This window comes from Otolemur garnettii, unplaced genomic scaffold, assembly GCF_000181295.1.
Source record: "Otolemur garnettii isolate 467f Iridium unplaced genomic scaffold, OtoGar3 scaffold00128, whole genome shotgun sequence".
NCBI classification, from domain to species: domain Eukaryota; kingdom Metazoa; phylum Chordata; class Mammalia; order Primates; family Galagidae; genus Otolemur; species Otolemur garnettii.
Window position 1 is genome coordinate 4,761,278 of NW_003852523.1, and position 17,729 is coordinate 4,779,006.

The 17,729-nt window shown below is 51.7% G+C and overlaps 1 protein-coding gene across 5 annotated transcripts in view; it reads left to right on the forward strand.

Moving 5' to 3' along the window:
* COL18A1 (collagen type XVIII alpha 1 chain) overlaps nucleotides 1-17,729 on the forward strand; it is a 90,064-nt gene that overhangs the window by 47,869 nt on the left and 24,466 nt on the right. For 4 of the 5 annotated variants that reach the window (XM_023518131.1, XM_012810299.2, XM_003798096.3 and 1 more), the window contains 5 exons: nucleotides 3,358-3,902; nucleotides 12,489-12,575; nucleotides 14,648-14,707; nucleotides 15,515-15,644; nucleotides 17,142-17,218. In XM_023518131.1, coding sequence (XP_023373899.1) covers nucleotides 3,358-3,902; nucleotides 12,489-12,575; nucleotides 14,648-14,707; nucleotides 15,515-15,644; nucleotides 17,142-17,218 — 899 coding nt within the window. Of the gene's footprint in view, nucleotides 1-1,513; nucleotides 2,551-3,357; nucleotides 3,903-12,488; nucleotides 12,576-14,647; nucleotides 14,708-15,514; nucleotides 15,645-17,141; nucleotides 17,219-17,729 lie in introns of those variants that run through there. The other variant, XM_023518134.1, reaches the window with a different exon arrangement.

The following is a 17,729-nucleotide window of genomic DNA, read 5'->3' on the forward strand; positions in this document are numbered from 1 at the left end:
CCCGCCACAACGCCCGGCTAGTTTTTGGTTGCAGCTGCCATTGTTGTTCAGCAGGCCCGTGCTGGATTTGAACCCGCCACCTTGGGTGTACGTGGCTGGCGCCTTAGCCACTTGAGCCACAGGCGCCGAACCTGGTTTTACTTTTGTTACTGACCTCTCACTTTCTTGTTGTGGTCTGAGAAGATACGGTGAATGATACCTGCCTTTATAACCTATTGGGCCTTGTAGCCTCTCTTGGGAAATGACACATGTGCTGTGTTTGTAGAATGTGGTGTGTCTGTGTGTTGGGTCTGCTGGTTTGTGGTATTGGCAAAGTTCTTTGTTTCTTCTTTGCTCTTTGGTTCTTCTGTGCATCGTTGACAGTGGGGTGGGAAGAGTTCATCCTCGTTGTGGAATGTCTGTTCCTCCTCTCAGTTTTGTCAGTTTTTGTTTAATGTATTTTTTCTTTTCTTTTCTTTCTTTCTTTCTTTTTTTTTTTTGAGAAAGAGTCTTACTTTGGTAGAGTGCCATGGCGTCACAGCTCACAGCAACCTCCAACTCTTAGGCTTAAGCAATTCTCTTGCCTCAGCCTCCCAAGTAGCTGGGACTACAGGTGCCTGCCACAATGCCCGGCTATGTTTTGGTTGTAGGTGTCATTGTTGTTTGGCAGGCCTGGGCTGGATTCCAACCTGCCAGCTCTGGTGTATGTAGCTGGCGCCCTAGCCTCTGAGCTACAGGCGCTGAGCCTGCTTAATGTATTCTGATGATAGATAATGTTGAAAATGGTTTTATCTTCTTTCTGTATCAAACCTTTTATTAACATAAAATTTACTTCTTTGTCTCTTGTGAACTTTTTTTATTTGAAGTCTGCTTTTGTCTAGTATTAGTATAGTCACTTCTGTTTTCTTTTGGTTACTGTTTACATGGAATATCTTACCTTTCCTTTCTCCTTCAAACTGCGTCTTTGGATCTAAAGTGGGTATCTTGTAGACAGCATATACTTGGATCATGTTTTTTTTTTTTTTGAGACAGAGTTTTACACTGTCACCCTGGGTAGAGTGCCCTGGGTAGAGTGTCGTGGCATCACAGCTCACAGCAACCTCCAACTCTTGGGCTTAAGTGATTTTCTTGCCTCAGCTTCCCAAGTAGCTGGTACTACAGGCGCCCTCCACAGTGCCCGGCTATTTTTTGGTGGTAGTTGTCATTGTTGCTTAGCTGGCCCAGGCCAGGTTCAAACCCGCCACTATAGGTGTACATGGCCAATTGAGCTATAGGTGCTGCCCATGTGGGTATTTTTTAATCTGCTGACCTGTCTATTGATTGGAGAGTTTAACCATTTACATTTCAAATAATCACTAATGAGGAATAGCTTCTGTCATTTTGCTATTTGTTTTCTATATTATAGAGTTTTTTGCCCTTCTTTCCTATGTTACTGCTCTTTTTTGTTTTTAATTGATTTTTTTTATAGCAAAGTGTTTAAATTTGACTTTCAATTCCTTTTGTGTATATTCTATAGCTATTTTCTTTGTGGCTGCCATGGAGATTACATTTAACATCCAAAAATTTTAGCACTTTATTTTGAATTTATACGAGTTTGACTTCCATAACATGCAAGAGTGCGCTTGCTTCACGGCCCTTCCCACGGCTTTGGGTTATTTTGTCTCTTAATTACATTGTGTACCCCCAAACAAAAAAATACTTCTTTTAAATGCATTAGCTTCTTAAATTGTGTAGAAAAATGTGGAGTCACAAACCAAAGTCACAATAATACTAGTTTGTAGAATAATAATTTTTTAAATGTATTTATCTCTTAAATCATGTGGAAAACAAAAAGTAGTTATGAACCATAGTTACAGTACTTGCTTTTGTGATTGCCCCCATATTTACTTAATCAAGATGTTTGTTTCTTCATGTTGTCAACAGCACTTCAGAGGGGCCCTTGGGCAACTGGGACTCCAGGCCACATCCCCAGGCATGGGGAGCTCTAGTCTCTCCCTCTGTTTCCATTTTTTGTTCTCAGTAAACAGATAGATGCAACTTGCCCTATCGTTCTCTGCCCCTGGTAGCCCCAAGTCAGGACAGCACGTGTGTGTATACATATGAGCACACACATGCACACTGTACACACACGCTCATGCTCCCCGGCTGCCCTTCTTGCCTTCCTCGGGACGGCCACACATCAGAAGCCTCTCCCCAGGAGAGCTCTTGGCCATGGGCCCACCTGCAGAGCCTGCCCTCTGTGCAGGGGTCCTGTGTGACTGTCCCACCTTCTGTTAGAAGCAATGACCATACTATAGGGGACTTGGGAGAAAGGCCTTGGGGTGGTTTCCTTGGCCCAGACTGTGGCTCCAAAGTCCAGGCTCTGCCCACACAGTGGGGGTGCCAGGACGTCTCCAGTGAGCAAAGCCCCTTCATGAGTGGGTGCCCCTTCTGTGCTGGCAGTGAACTCCCTGGATGCAGAGGTGGCCCTGCTCCCAACACCTCAGCCTGGGGAGGTGAGGCATCACAAGCAGAGGGCCCATGTCTTCCCATCATGGCCTCCAGTCTCCCAGGGAAGGCAGGAAATGAGGGGTGAGAACTCCAGTGTCCCCAGCCCAGGTCATGCTGCCACAGGGCTCCGGTAGTGTGAGAGCCTGTGGCCCATGACCGCAATGACACTAGGAGGACAGGCGGCCCTGTGTTGTAGTGAGGTTGGGCTGAGTGTAGGCAGGAATGAATGAAGTGAAAGAATGAAGTGAAGGTTTGTGATGGATTGCCTGGCAGGAACAGCAAAGCCACCTGGGAGACTGTGGGGTGCTAGTGGGCATCAGTCTGTGGCCCCTGCAGTTGGAACAATTGTAGCCCCAGCATAGAGGTGGCAGGGTGGTGAGGGCCTCCATGCCCTGAAACACTGGCCCATGCCCCAGCCTTGGGGGGACCTTGGTGAGATTCCCATAGCTTCACCGAGGCAACCAGGTGGCCAGGTAGTGCTCTGTGGTCAGAGTGGGTGGGGGCATGGGGTCAGGGGTTCACCCCAGGCCTCGTGCCAGGCCCCTTGATTGCTGTGGGTATTGGCCCTGGTTCCCCGTCCCTACACAGCTAATGCCCATCTCTGGGGTATCACTGTCCTGGCCTGTGAGTTCATGGAGTGGAGGGAGTGGCCCACAGGGAGATGGCTCCCTGCACTGTGCATCTATAGAGAGGGCCTGGAGAGCCAGGGTGGCTGTGGGGCGGCCATGGTGGGGGTAGCTGAGGGGCCTGACAGGTTGCTCAGCACATGGTAAGCCCTCCAGACTCAGTATCCCCTTTGTGCCCTGCCCGGCTTGTGTCCCAGGCTGCCCCGTGGTCCCTACCCTGTCCTGTGCACTGCCTCACCAGCTGTCCCTCTCCTCTTTGCAGAGCGTGCTGTCACGGAGGTGGGGCTGCTACAGCTCCTCGGGGATCCCCCACCCCTACAAGTGGTGCAGATCGAGGACCCTGAGGTCGGGCTGGCCTACCAGTTTGGGCCAGATGCCAACAGTGGCCAGGTGGCCCTCTACCATGTCTCCAGTCCCTTCTTCCGAGACTTCTCACTGCTATTCCACGTCCGGCCAGCCACGGAGGATGCGGGGGTACTGTTCGCCATCACGGACGCGGCGCAGACAGTGGTCTTGCTGGGCGTGAAGCTCTCCAAGGTGCAGGATGGGCACCAGTATATTGAACTACTCTACACGGAGCCGGGCATGGCCCAGACCCATACAGCTGCCAGCTTCCACCACCCCGCCATGGTTGGCCAGTGGACCCGCTTTGCACTCAGTGTGGACAGCAGCTCTGTGGCACTCTACGTGGACTGTGAGGAGGTCCAGAGGATGCCACTCGCCCGATCCTCGCGGGGCCTAGAGCTGGAGCCTGGCGCCGGCCTCTTTGTAGCTCAGGCTGGAGGAGCAGACCCCAACAAGTTCCAGGTAACCCCTGTGCCATCACCAGGGTGCTGCACCAGCCCAAGATGGGTGGGGGCAGCCACTGTCACACAGGAAGCAGGTGAGGCAGTTGGCCTCCCACCTCCACTGGTGATCTGCCTGGGCTCTGGCCATGGTCTTTAATAGACTTGGTTCACAGCACAGGCATGGAATTTCCCCAGCCAGGTGCTTGTGACCTGGGGAAGTCCCTGTGATGGGCCTTCAGTTCACAGGGGCTGGGGGCAGGCAGGGCTCTGAGCTCAGAGGGGTCTTTCTCCAGCACCCACAGCCCCACACTTCTTGGCATCTCTAGCTGGCGCTGACTCACAAGCTTCTGAACCCTGACGCCCTAGTGGTCTGCAGCAGGACGCCCCTGCCCTGGTAGCGCAGACAGGGCCCCTGTGTGTGCTAACGGGTCATGTCCACAAGGCACAGAAGTTAATTACTGCCCAGACAAAGGCTGCTTGTTTGAAATTCTCTCAGGGTTTTGAAAGCTGACCTTTCACCTTTGGCCACAACTTTTAACTCTCAGGGCTCAGGACTTTGGTACCAAACTGGGCCTCTTTGTGTTTTCCTTTTGATTCCCAAACATGATTAACTGGTTAGCGGGAAGGAGGTCAGAGGTGCCCGTCCAGTGAGAGGCAGTTTGTGTGTGATTCCCCAGACACCTCCCAATGGGATAACAGCTCCCACAAGTTCTGCACGTCCTCAAGGTTTTAACAGAGAAGTCACCCATGTTGATGGGCACAGGGTACAACAGAAGAGGCAGGGTCACAGCAGCCCAGCAGCCAGCGGCCTCCTCCCAGCCTCGTGGCCTGCCTGTATGTTGGACACGTAGGTGGATGGCTGCTTTTCTTGCATTTCTCAGACTGTTAGCAAAGACAAACTTTTATTTTGTCCCTACTTACTACCTGATTGTATTTCTTCTTTGGTGACTGACCCGTTTATGTTCTTTTCCTATTTTTGATGGGCCCAACTATTTCTTACTGATTTATTTTTATTGAATGGTAACTATGTACATTAATGCACTTCTGGGTTTCTTACCAGTGGTTCTCAACCTTCCTAATGCCTCCTAATGCTGGACCCTTTAATACAGTTCGTCATGTAGTGGTGACCCCCAACCATAAAATTATTTTAGTTGCTACTTTGTAACTGTAATTTTGCTACTGTTATGGATCGTAATGTAAATATTTGATATACAGGATGTCTCGACCCATTGGGCTCCTATGGCCCTGGTCTCAGTTAGCGCAGGAAGGAACCAGGCGAGAAGCAGATTAGAAGTACAAGCTTGTGGAAGGCCGGCTAGCCGTTACTTTCCGCATCAGCCTTTTATTGAAAGGGAATGATACAGGTGAGGGGAGTAATTAACAATGACTGCGTGCTGAGGGCACAGGCTCCTCCCACAAGGAACTCCTGTGGAGGAATGGCCCGAGGTCCACGCCTCAGCTGCAGATCATCTTGCTCCGATGTTGGCCTCTCCTACACTTCCCCCCCTCTAGTGTATTCAAGACATTTCTGAAGAGGCAAGGGAGGTCTGTTGTTGGTTGTTTCTGCTGTTCTTGCCGAGGAGCTTTCTGTTGAGTAAAAGAAACAAAAGGGCACATAAGCATAACAAAAATACACCATTGGAGCTAATTCGGACATAAAGGAAACTCATATTAGTCAAACTAGGCATGGGGGAAAACTTGTCCCCTATGTGCTAATCACCATTTAACTATGTGCTATGGGCTGACCCATAGGGCTCATGACGCTTCCATGGGAAGTATTAAACATCACCCAAAGCTTAGGTAGAGAAAGGGCTGCAAACTCAGACCCTTTCCAAAAAGCAGTGTATGAAAGATCAGGTGCCCAATGAAATAGAAACGAACCCAACAAGTGAAATTCTCTTACCTTGCCAATACCATAATAACCTTTACCTTAAAGCCTGTTGTTCCATAATAACCTTTACCTTAAAGCCTGTTGTTCGAGGTCTCTGTTGTCCTAATTGTCCAAGGTTTAGACGATGCCTCCTAAGCTTGTCTGGGGCTTAATATACAGCCCCAAATAACGAAATCCTATATCAATCCTCCACTCTGCATAGAAGCTCCTGCTGCCTCTTCAGGGAACAGGGGCGCTGACCTCTCTTAACTGCTTCCTGCTGAGACTGGGCAGTGACATGGAGAGACAGCTCGAGTTCCTGCAGAGGAGATTGATCCAGGATTTCTCCACTATGAAATCGCCTAAGCTAAGGTCCTGTAGAAGAAAGGTTAGTGAAAACAAACTTGTTTAATGTGCTGGTAAAGTTTCCTGCTCGTGTCGAGGCTTAATCCAACGGGCTGATAGCCACTGCTTTCTTGATGTTCTGTAATAATATGGGCAAAGGCTTGACCCCATTGCAGCATGTAACCTGGCTTCCACTCTGTCATATCTGGTTTTTTATAAAAGATAGGTTGCTGTACTGGAGAGGATGGTGCATGAATGAGAGATGTCCAATGGCGTTCTGCAGCTGTCTTTTCATCATTGCTGAGATTAATTAAGAGCAAAAAGAGCTTTAGTGAGCAGAAAACTAGGACTATTACATAAGGGGAGGAAATGAACTGACCCCTTCCTTTTACAGCGGTAGTCAGTAAATTAGCCTTATAGGACTCCGTTCCTATGTCAGCACATGCCTGTATATACTCCTCTAAGGGAGCATTTTGTGCTCTTAAAGGTCGCAGGGCCTTTTGACACTCCAAGTTGGAATTTTCAAACGCTAAAATTTGGAAAAGCATGTCTCTCAGCTCCGGCTGGGCAACAGCCTTATCGACTGCAGTTTTTAGTCGGGCTAGAAAGTCAGTATAAGGTTCATTTCCCGACTGCATTATTTTAATGAAAGATTTAGAGACATCTCCAGGAGCCTGAACCTTTTCCCAGGCCCTAAGACAACAGTCTTGTCTGGACTATGGCTAGGTCATTGTATTGAAGTTGATTGGGAATCCCCAGCCACTGCCCAGGCCCAGTGAGCTGTTCAGATGTTATTGGGATGCCTCTCTGTTGGTTTTGGTGGCTCATTAGGTCAGCCTCCTCCTTCCACCAGGTTTTAAACTGTAAATACTGTCCGGATTCAAGAACAGTTCTGGCTATCATATCCCAGTCATAGGGAATGAGCCGCTGTTCCTGTGCAAGCCCCTGCAACAGACCTCTGGAAATGGGGACTGCATACCATACTGTGCTACGGCCTGTTTTAAATCCTTAAGAACTGAAAAGGTGATCATATGGTGGTCAAAATGCTGACCCCCTTGAGGGTGTTGCGGATCAGGAGGAATATCAGTGACCGTAACTGGAAAAAGCCCCAAAGTGTTTTCCCACTCAAAATCACCAGTATTACGCCCTTCTAATACAGCCTGCATAACAGAAGTCACAGGTGGTTCATTTACATAGGGAGGTGCTGAGGGCAAAACGGGGTGCTGAGTTAGCATTTCTGACAGTGAGACTACCTATCTGATCTTCCAGTTGTTTAATTTGTTCAGCCATAGTGGTCATAGCGATGATTACTTGCTCATTCATATCATATGTTCTCGCTTTCCAATTTTTCTTAGGTCCAGTTTCCCACTGAACCTCACTATCCTCGCTTTCAGATACTGATTAAACATCACTTTCCTCCTCAGTTTCTACTTCCCGCGACTTCCCAAACAGAAAGTTACCCATGACTTTGCTTAGTTTATTAGACACTTTACTTATTCTGAGCGCGGTTTCTTAATTTCTAAATTGGCCAAAGGTCCCACTTTCCCTGAGTGGCGTTTCCCTTTGGACTTCCTCTTACCTTCTTTTAAAATTGGCCAAAGGTCCCACTTTCCTTGAGTGGCGTTTCCTTTGGACTTCCTTCCACTGTCTACCAAAGGCCTCACCTACATCCGGGTGTTGAACCCTTTGGTCCGCGTCCCTGGTGTCCTGCTGTGTCCTGCTATATCCTGTCGACTTACGCCAAAATGTTGTGACCGTCGGGCTCCTGTGGCCCTGGTCTCCGTTAGCGCAGGAAGGAACCAGGCGAGAAACGGATTAGAAGTACAAGCTTGTGGAAGGCGGGCTAGCCCTTACTTTCCGGGTAGCCCCAAGGCCGCCGCATCAGCCTTTTATTGAAAGGGAATGATACAGGTGAGGGGAGTAATTAACAATGATTACTTGCTGAGGGCACGGGCTTCTCCCACAAGCAACTCCTGTGGAGGAATGGCCTGAGGTCCATGCCTCAGCTGCAGCTCATCTTGCTCAGATGTTGGCGTCTCCTACAACAGGTAGATTTTCATTGTTACAAGGGGGTCGCGACCCACAGATTGAGAACTGCTGATATACAAACTTTTTGTATATGAAAAAAAAAGGATCTTTGGTTTTGTAGGCTTTACATTTCATTTTCCAGTTTGTTACTTGCCCTTTTATGTAGTTTTTTTTTAAAAGCCATTGTGATATTTAGCATGTTCATGTGGCGAAACCTGGCCTGGAGAAGAGCCCATGCCTTTAAACACACAGTGTAAACCTCCCACGGTTAGAGAGTCAGAAGCGGAGGGGAACCTGAAGGTCCCGTGCCTGGCGCCCCACTGCAGGCTGCATTCTCTCGACATCATCCCTGCACACCAGACATTTCAGGGGTTTTCTCTGGGTTTTAGGTTAGAGTCCAGCTGGCAGAGGAGAAGCACATTTGTGTGTAGAATAGAACCAAAGTTGGTTTGGCACAATTTTTACGACTTCTGAATTGAGCTTTGGGGGGAAGAATCTTCAAGCTTTATGATCTATAGGATTTGGTAGAAACAAGCATGGAACTGAGCGTGCCTTTAGGAGAGTCAGGTTCCCTCAAACCCTCATGTCTGAGGTTTCTGTCTTTTGCTGCCAGAGGCTACTCTGTCAGAGGACAGACTGTGCCTGGACCCCTGGCCTTCACCCTGTGCTGGGTCCAGGCAGAACCTTCCAGAGTGTTAAACATTCTCAGGCATTGCTGGTGTTCTCTGATTCACTCTTCTTGATCAGACTTGGTGGTAGATGCCTCCTGCGATGTGTCCCTCTACCCCACTGTCTCAGTGTCTACTGCTCCCGCTGTCTTGGGCAAGCCCTTGTGCTCTCATCTCCAGCGCTCTGTGATTGCTGTGCTTCCTCCCTCTGTGCGGATTGGCCACTCTGCCCAGGGTTTCCTTCACTTCTCCAGCCTCTGCTCATTGAAATTTACTGCCCACGAGCACCCCTTGACCCCTGGTCCGTAACAGGCACCCTGCAGAGCTGGGCTGCTTGGGGAGGAGACACGATGCCCCATGTCCCTGAGTCCACCTGTCACAGGGCACCTCGTCACAGGGCATCCCGTCACAGGGCACCCCGTCACAAGGCACCGGTCACAGAGCATCCGTCATGGGACAGTGAGTTCCTGTGCCTGTGGGGATCACCTTCTTAGGAGCACCTGGGCCTTCTCCCATTGCTGAGACTACTCATAATGCTCCACCTGGGCCAGCTCTGTCCTGTAAGAAGCACAACTTTCTAGAATTTTACTGACTCTTCCCTAACCCTGGAGGTTCCCAAACTCAGTGACTTTTGGGCACCCTGCCCACCTGTGGCTGGTCTGGGTGTTGGAGCCATGCTGCTGTGCTGACTGTTGACCTCACCCAGAGGCTGACTGCATTTTAAGCCAAGAATTGTCCGTGCTTTCTGTGGGTGAGGCCCCCCATGCAGTACTCACCACGTGCACACCCGTGGCCATCTGCTTTCACATGTGTGCCTGTGTACACACATGCTGTCACACATGTGCACACACACTCCCCTCCTGGGGGCTCAGGACCCCTTCTCCTCCTGGCTGCATGAGCCCAGCTCACTGGTCCGTCAGACTGCAGTCCTGTGTCATAGCAATGCTCCCTTGCCCCACAGTCGTCCTCTCCCACCTGCACCTACCTGGCTTCCCCAGTAGCCAGCTCATCAAGAGCAGGGGCTTTGAGAATAGGCAGCCGCACATGGCAAGGACCCCACTTAGAGGGAGGGGCAGCTGAGGCCATACAAGGGGACCTGAGCAGACTGCACTCAGGATGCAGTCTCTGCACTGGTTTAGTGGAGACGGGGCTAATGGCAGGTGTTGGTGGGCTTTCCAGTAGTCTTGGAGATGGAGATGACACTCACTGTGTGTGGTCGCCCCTGGTCTTGCCGTGTGACCCTACCAGCCTGGGGGCCACCCTGTGAACTTGCCACTGCTTGTGTTCCCTGGGGCCTGGCTGCCATCTGAAAGCCTCCCTGGGGCCTTGCCAGGCCATGTGTATGCCTTTGTGTACCCCAAGACCTCTTGGATTTCTGACCACCCTACAAAAATTGGGAGCCAGCATGGCTACTGTGGTGTGGAGGGAGCCAGGTGTGAGACAGTGTGGGGTGCTGGGCCTCCAGCAGTGCTGTGGAGACTGGGGGGCCCTCAGAGCTCCACCCATAGAGGCAAGGCCTGGGCATCCTTCTGCCTTTGGCCTTCTGGATCATGGTGGACAATTTTTTTCCTCTTTCTGGGATCAATCCAGTGATGGGGAAACCACTACCCAGGGCTCCCTTGATGCTGTCATGAAAGGGGTGGCAGCTTGGCTGACCCCAAGTGTGTGTCCTGCTATTGTGAAACTGGCACCTCATGCACATTGGCAGAAGAAAGGCTCTCCCACAAGTTGGGGTATTGGCCTGGCTGGAAGCTGTGTTGGGGAAATGACAAAGTCATGGTGTTTGTGGGGTGCAGGGGTCTCCTGGGGCCCTGCCTCCCTCCCTCCACTGTTCCAACAGTCCCCTGGTTCTCCCTTCATCTCCCAGGAGCATGTGTAGCATATCTGTGCACACACAGGGACATACATATGTACACACATACATGTGCATGACTACACGTGTGCACACACATACACACAAGCCTTGCCATCAGTGCTAGGGGGTCAGGGGTTTAGTGGCAGGACATAAGAGTCCAGGGCAGAACTGGTCCCAGGGGACTCACCAGGGAGGGCTTCCTGGAGGCAGTGGCCTGGGCTGACCCTTAAGCCAAGTACGCCTGATCACGTGAAGGCCCAGTTGGGATTTTGAGTGGTTGCTGCCTTGTGCTGCTGGCACCCTGGGCTGGCTGTCATGGAGTCTAAGGGACTTTTTCAGGGTGAACAGTGGCCCAGGCTAGGCAGCATAGCATGGCCGCGTGGACACCCAGCCCACCACCCACTTTCCTACAGCCCACACGCTAGAGTGGCTGTTATATTTTTAAATGGTTAGAAAAAAAAAATCAAAAGAGGAATAGTTGGCAACGTGAGAATTACGAGGAACTCGATTTCAGTGTCCAGAGGTAAAGTTCTTTTGGCACAGCCACGCCCATGCACTGCCTTGTCTGGGGCTGATTTCCCGCATGACAACAGAGCAGTTGCATCAGATACGGAAGTCCTGAAAAGCCAAAAATATTTATCATCTGGCCCTTCACCCAGAAGGTTTCTAACCTCTGATCTACATCCTTCTGTTATCTTAGAATTGATAAAATGTGGTATCCATTTTGGAAAAAATACACTAAAATAAATCCCATTAGACTAAAATGTTAAATGAAAAACAAAATACTAGAAAAGATGTGCATCAATGCTCTTGTCCTCTCCTGGCTGGGAGAGCTCTTTACAAGGTGTCATTAGAGGCAGGAGCCACTTTGGGACACAGGTGTCACGGATGGCAGCACCTGTTCAGGAACCCCGCTGGCATCCCGTGCTTGGCCCTGAAGGCCTGTGGAATTCAGAGCCTGCAGAGTGGTGGTGGGACCTGTGGTCTAGAGCCCCCAATGTGGTGACTTCCTCCTCTGGCTGAGGCCCTGGCCCTAGCTCCAGCTCCCGGCCCTCCCTGGGGGCCCTGTCCATTCACGGGTCAGGATACTGCTGTCCCCCATTCCCCCTTGCCCAGTGAGTGGCTTTGCCAGTGGCTCACAGGGTCCTGGGCAGTGCTTCATACCACCCACCACACCAGGCAGAGGGCCCAAGGGCGAGTGAGGGAGCGAGTGAAGCTGAACCTGGTGAGCGCAGACCTGTGTGCCAGAGACAGGAACTCTGGCAGTTTTTGTATTTTCCTCGGCTTCTGGTTTTTGTTCATTGTCAAAAGGTGGATTTGGGCAGCAAATTCGGTTCCGCTGGGCAGCATATGTGAACTGCACCCTCAAGCCGTGCTGGAAGGACCTGGGGCTCCTCCAGACCTGGCCTTTCTCTCTGGGGACCCTGGTTATGCCGAGTTGCTGCATTGTGAGCCAGCAGCGCTAGGGCTACACTCAGACAGCCTCGAGTGAGCCCACACTCACACTCGCGCCTGCTGGCCGCGCCCTTGGCTTTGGGAGGTGCCCTTAGAGTGGTAATACTTGGGCAGTTGGCACCTAGTGCCTCTAGCACACACCACACTTGGAACACCCCTCTTGGGGCTTCACCAGCTTCTCTTCCTAACATAAGATGGGCTTTGGCCTAGAGCAACCTGAGAGCCCTCTCTCTGCTGTCTGATTTGCCCTCACCCTTCTCGGCACCTGCCAACACCTGCAGCTTGGATGGCTTTGCACTGGGCATCCTCCCAAGTCGGGCCCTCCCCATGCCCACGCTATCTGCCTCAGGACTGCAAGTGACTTCTCTATCCTTCTGCCTTTAGGGGATGATCGCAGAGCTGAAGGTGCGTGGGGACCCCCAGGTGAGCCCCCAGCACTGCCTGGACGAGGACGATGATGACATGGATGGGGTGAGTGAGGGCTGGGCTTGGGTCTGCCCCCACAGGAGTTCCTAGGGCCCCAACATGATGTGATGGGAGCTGTCTAAAGAGATATCCCTTTTGGGCATCAGGAACCCTGCAGAGCATCTGTATGGACTTTTGTGACATCAGAACTGTCCACTCACAAAGAAACGCAGAACATAAAATAAATATTAGAAGCTACCCTGCAGTAGCTGGTTGGGTGGCCGTGGTGGAATCACATCAGCCAAGTATACGTGTGTGTGTCTCTGTGATGTGTGTTGGTATGTCTGTGGTTTGTGTTATGCGTGTCTCTGTGGTGTGTGCATGGTATGTGTGTGTGGCACATGTCTGTGTGGGGTGTGTGTGTTATGAGTGTCTCTGTGGTATGTGTCTATTGTGTATGTGGTATGTGCACATGTGTGTCTGTCTCTGGTGTGTGCATGTCTCTGTGGTATGTGTGTGTGTCTGTTGTGTGTATGGTGCATATGCGTGTGTCTGTCTCCTTTGTGTGGTGTGTGTGTGTCTCTGTGGTGTGTCTCTGTTGTGTGTATGTGTATGTCTGTCTGTGTGTGGTCCATGTCTGTGTGGTGTGTGCGTGTGTGTGTCTGTCTCTGTGGTTTGTATATGTGGTGCGTGGTGTGTGTGTGTCTCTGTTGTGTATGTGGTGTGTATGCGTGTGTGTCCGTGTGTGGCGCATGTCTGTGTGGTGTGTGTGTATGTGTGGTGTGTGCATGGTGTGTGTGTGTGGTGCATGCCTGTGTGGTGTGTTCATGGTGTGTGTGGTGCATGTCTATGGGTGTGTCTATGTGTTATGAGTGTCTCTGTGGTGTGTGTCTATTGTGTTTGTGTATGTGCATGTGTGTCTGTCTCTGTGTGTGGTGTGTGTGTGTCTCTGTGGTGTGTATGTGTGGTGTGTGCATGGTGTGTGTGTGTGGTACATGTCTGTGTGGTGTCTGTAGATATGTGTCTATTGTGTATGTGTGTGTGTGTAAGTGTGGTACATGGTGTGTGTGTGTCTGTGTGGTGTGTGTGTGTCTGTGTGGTGTGTGTGTGTTTGTGGTGTGTGTATATGTGTGGTGCGTGTGTGTTATGAGTCTCTGTGGTGTGTGTCTGTTGTATATGTATGTGTGTCTGTCTCTGTTGTGTATGTGGTACGTGTGTGTCTGTCTCTGTGTGTGTCTCTGTTGTGCATGTCTGTGTGGTGTGTGTGTGGTGCCCATGTGCACAATCACATGGTCCTTAAGAAAGAAAATCCACTAGCCCAGAAGTTGAGGCAGGCAGTAGGAAAACCCCATTTCAGGGGCAACTCCAGATCCCGAGATGCCTGGGGTGGATGTCCACTTTCTGCTCCGTAACTGCCACTGCAGCTTGTCAGCCAGGGACTAGCGGTGGTGGGCCGTGGGCAGTTGGTGTCGATCCACCTTACATTTGCATGTTTTTCCCATGTTTTGCTTGATAAATATCTTGGTTTTATCTGAGAGGGATCTAGGAAAGTAGCTGTGATAGCACCTGCTCCCGGCTCTGCCTCCAGGGAGCACGGGCCACAGTCTGCCAGGAAGTGGGGTTGGCTATTGGGCGTCTGAGGCACATGCACTCCTGTGCACATGTTGCACCTGCCTTGAGCCCTAGGCCATTAGTGGGCTGGATAATGCTTCTTCTCCAGGTTTTTATTAAGTTGAAAACACAAGCCAGAAGCACCAGGATCGTGATGCTTCCCATCGCTGCTTAGGAGCCAGGGGCTCTGCTGGTGCCTCACTGCTGCCCAGCCTGGACAGAACTGGACAGGTGGCTGCAGTGAGCATGTCCCAGGACATGTGGCCACAAAAGAACAGTGTTCTCCATGGTTCTGGAACCACCACGTTGATCTCTGAAGTTGTGTTCTAACTGATTGGATGGACATGGCATGTCCTCCCGTGGCTTCTCGGTGCCCCCCAACTTCTCCCTCCACAAACGCTAGAGGGCCATGAGCACACAGGTGCCCAGCTGTGCCAGCAGGACAAGGAGGGAGCTGTTCCTCTCCAGGCCCTGCTGGGTCCGAGCCTTTGCTCACCATCCTCTTCTTCGTCCCCTTCCATCCTCAGGCGTCTGGGGACTTTGGCAGTGGGCGTGAGGAGAACCGGGAGCTGCCCAGGGAAGACACGGTGAGCAGCCGTGGATGTCCAGCTGACCCACCTGGGTCTCGCAGGGCACCACTCTCGGGCCAGGGACAGACCCACGGCAGGTGTGCACACATGTGCACATGCCTGTGACTTCCATGGGCTTTCTGCGTGTCCCATGGGCATGTCACCTGTGGGAAATGGGTGTTAAGAGGAGCAGACAGCTGCCTGAGCCTGAGCCTGACCCTCTTCCCTCGGAGAGAGTGTCTTTACAGTGGGCTCCTGTTCTTTGGGTGATCTTGGCTCCCACTTGCCCCTGCTCCCACATAAGGGGATGAGCCGGTGTGTGCGTCTGACATGGGAACGGTGGTGGAGGGCCACTAGGACGGGTTTCTAGGTGGCCATGCTCGTGGCTTATCCAGCTCAGACCACTTGAGGAAATGCACGGGAGGGGCAGAGCAGGGACAAAGTCCCTGCCAGTGGGATGCAGAAGGGACACGGCCTCCATAACCCCAGAGGATGCAGCTCTTCTCAGATCAGATTGATGCATGGGCCTTTGTACCCAGCACATGGTGGGTAGGGAGCTCCCGTCCCCATGGCAGTTCTCGTCCCTGAGCAGCCCTGGGGGGATGGCACCTTGACCTGGGCTGTGGCCCCCCCATCAGGGCCACCTGGAGGGAGCCTGGCTTGCAGCTCTGGGCAGAGCCTGGGACTCACAGCTAAGCGATGCTTCCCCTTCCATCCCGGAGCCTACCCGTGTCGCTGGCCCATCAGCCTTGCCATGTAGAGCAGTGTGAGGGTCACAGGCACCATGTGAGCTCAGTCACAGGCGTTTCCACTCTCCTCCCTCAGGGTGCAGCCCTAGAGCCCAGCCTCCCCAGGCCTCCCCCTGTCACTTCCCCACCCTTGGCTGGAGGCGGCAGCGTGGAAGATTCCAGAACCAAAGAAACTGAGGAAGAATCCACAACGGCTTCATCAGGAGGTAGAACTTCTTGGTGTGAGGTGTGCAGTGTATGGGGTGTGGTGTGCGGTGTGAGGTGTTCAGTGTGTGGTGTGAGGTGTGTGGCGTGAGGTGTGCAGTGTGTGGGGTGTGATGTGCATGTATGTGTGGTGTGTGCTGGATGTGGTGTGTGTGTATAAGTCTGTGGTGTGTATGTGTATGAATGTGGGGTCTGTGTGTGTGGTGTGTATGTGTGTGCATATGAGTATGTGGTGCGTATGAGTGTGTGCGTATGAGTGTGTGGTGTGTATGAGTGTGTGCGTATGAGTGTGTGCATATGAGTGGTGTATATGAGTGTGTGGTGTATATGTGTGGTGTGTGTGGTGTGTATGAGTGTGTGCGTATGAGTGTGTGGTGTGTGTGTATGAGTTTGTGGGGTGTATGTGTGGTGTGTATGTGTGTGTGGTGTGTATGAATGTGTGCATATGAGTGGTGTGTATGAGTGTGTGGTGTGTATGAGTATGTGCGTATGAGTGTGTGCATATGAGTGGTGTGCATGAGTATGTGGTGTGTATGTGTGGTGTGTATGAGTATGTGCATATGAGTGTGTGGTGTGTGTGTGTATGAGTTTGTGGGGTGTGTGTGGTATGTGTGGTTTGTATGTGTGTGGCGTGTATGACTGGGTGTGCATTGTGTGTGGTGCGTGCATGTGACTATGTGGCGAATGTTTGCTGGGTCGTGCATGTGTGTGTGGTTTCTTTGTGTGGCTAACCCAGGGTCTCGAGGGCTTCCTCTTATGCCCCAGGAGTTTGGTGATCTCAGCTCTGCGCTGAGGTGCGTGGCCACCCTTGTTACTTCTTTAGTGTTGAGGGAGGGTCTACAGCACCTGCTAGCTTCTCTGCACCTGCCGCTGTCACAGCGCCCTCTGCTGAAGCCCACCCTCATCCTGGGGGCTCCTTTGTGCCTTTGGGAAGTTTGCTTGCTCATGTGTGACTCTCTTTCTGGACTCCACGTTCTGGGAGTCTGTCCGTCTTGGTGACAATGGCCCAGATTTGTCCTTCCTTCACTTCTCTGCGTTTTCATATGAATTTTAATCATTCTCTACAAAAAAGAAAAGAAAAGGAAAAATAGCATGCTGCAGATCGGTTGGAATGCCACCGAATCTGTAAATCCTGCATGGGGTCTTCCTTGGTTCTCACAGCAATTTTTTTGCAGTTTTAAATATTCCCGAGGCATTTAGATTGGCCTAAAACAGCGCTAGTACTGGGAGGGCCCAGGGTCTGGCCTCAAGAACGGCTTCCACATGGCCCTGAATACTGGTGTCTTTGTGACTGGCTGGCTGGTTTCACTACTGATTCCTGGGCCCTTGTTGCTGGTGTCAGGCAGATGCTGTCCCCATCTCTGGGCCTCAGGACACGGGCTGGAACCTTGGGCCCTCATCAGTCCCGCCATGTCCCAGAGTGGGGAAAGCCCAGCTGAAAGCAGAGCTGGGGCCACCACTTGGGGCCTGACAGTGGCCATCTCTCCCTCTCTCCCCAGTTCAGATCCTCCCTGGCTCAGATGAAGTTTCCAGGAGGGATGGGAGTGTCTGGAGCCCTGGGGGATCCCTGAAGGAGGTGAGGCCACCTTTCCATGATCCAGAACCCTGAGGCCTCTGGTCCACTCCCTGGGGACCCCTCCTGATGTCCCATGGGGTGTACTTCTGTCTTTGTGCCCTGCCTACCCCAACCACTCTGCCTGGCATGCAGCCCCCCTGTGCATCTACCCTGTGCATCTATGTCCACTCTGTGCATCCATCATGTGTGTCTGTGTCCACCCTGTGGGTTCATGTCCACCCTTTGTATCCATGTCCAACCTGTGCATCCATGTCCAACCTGTGTGTCCATCTTGTGTCCACCCTGTTAGTCTACGTCCACCCTGTGCATCCATCCTTTGTGTCCATGTCCATCATGTATGTCCACCCTATGCATCCATGTCCAACCAGTGTGTCCATCCTCTGTGTCCACCCTGTTAGTCCATGTCCACTCTGTGCATCCACACTGTGTCCATGTCCATCCTGTGAGTCCACCCTGTGCATCCATGTCCACCCTGTGTGTCCATCCTCTGTGTCCACCCTGTTAGTCCATG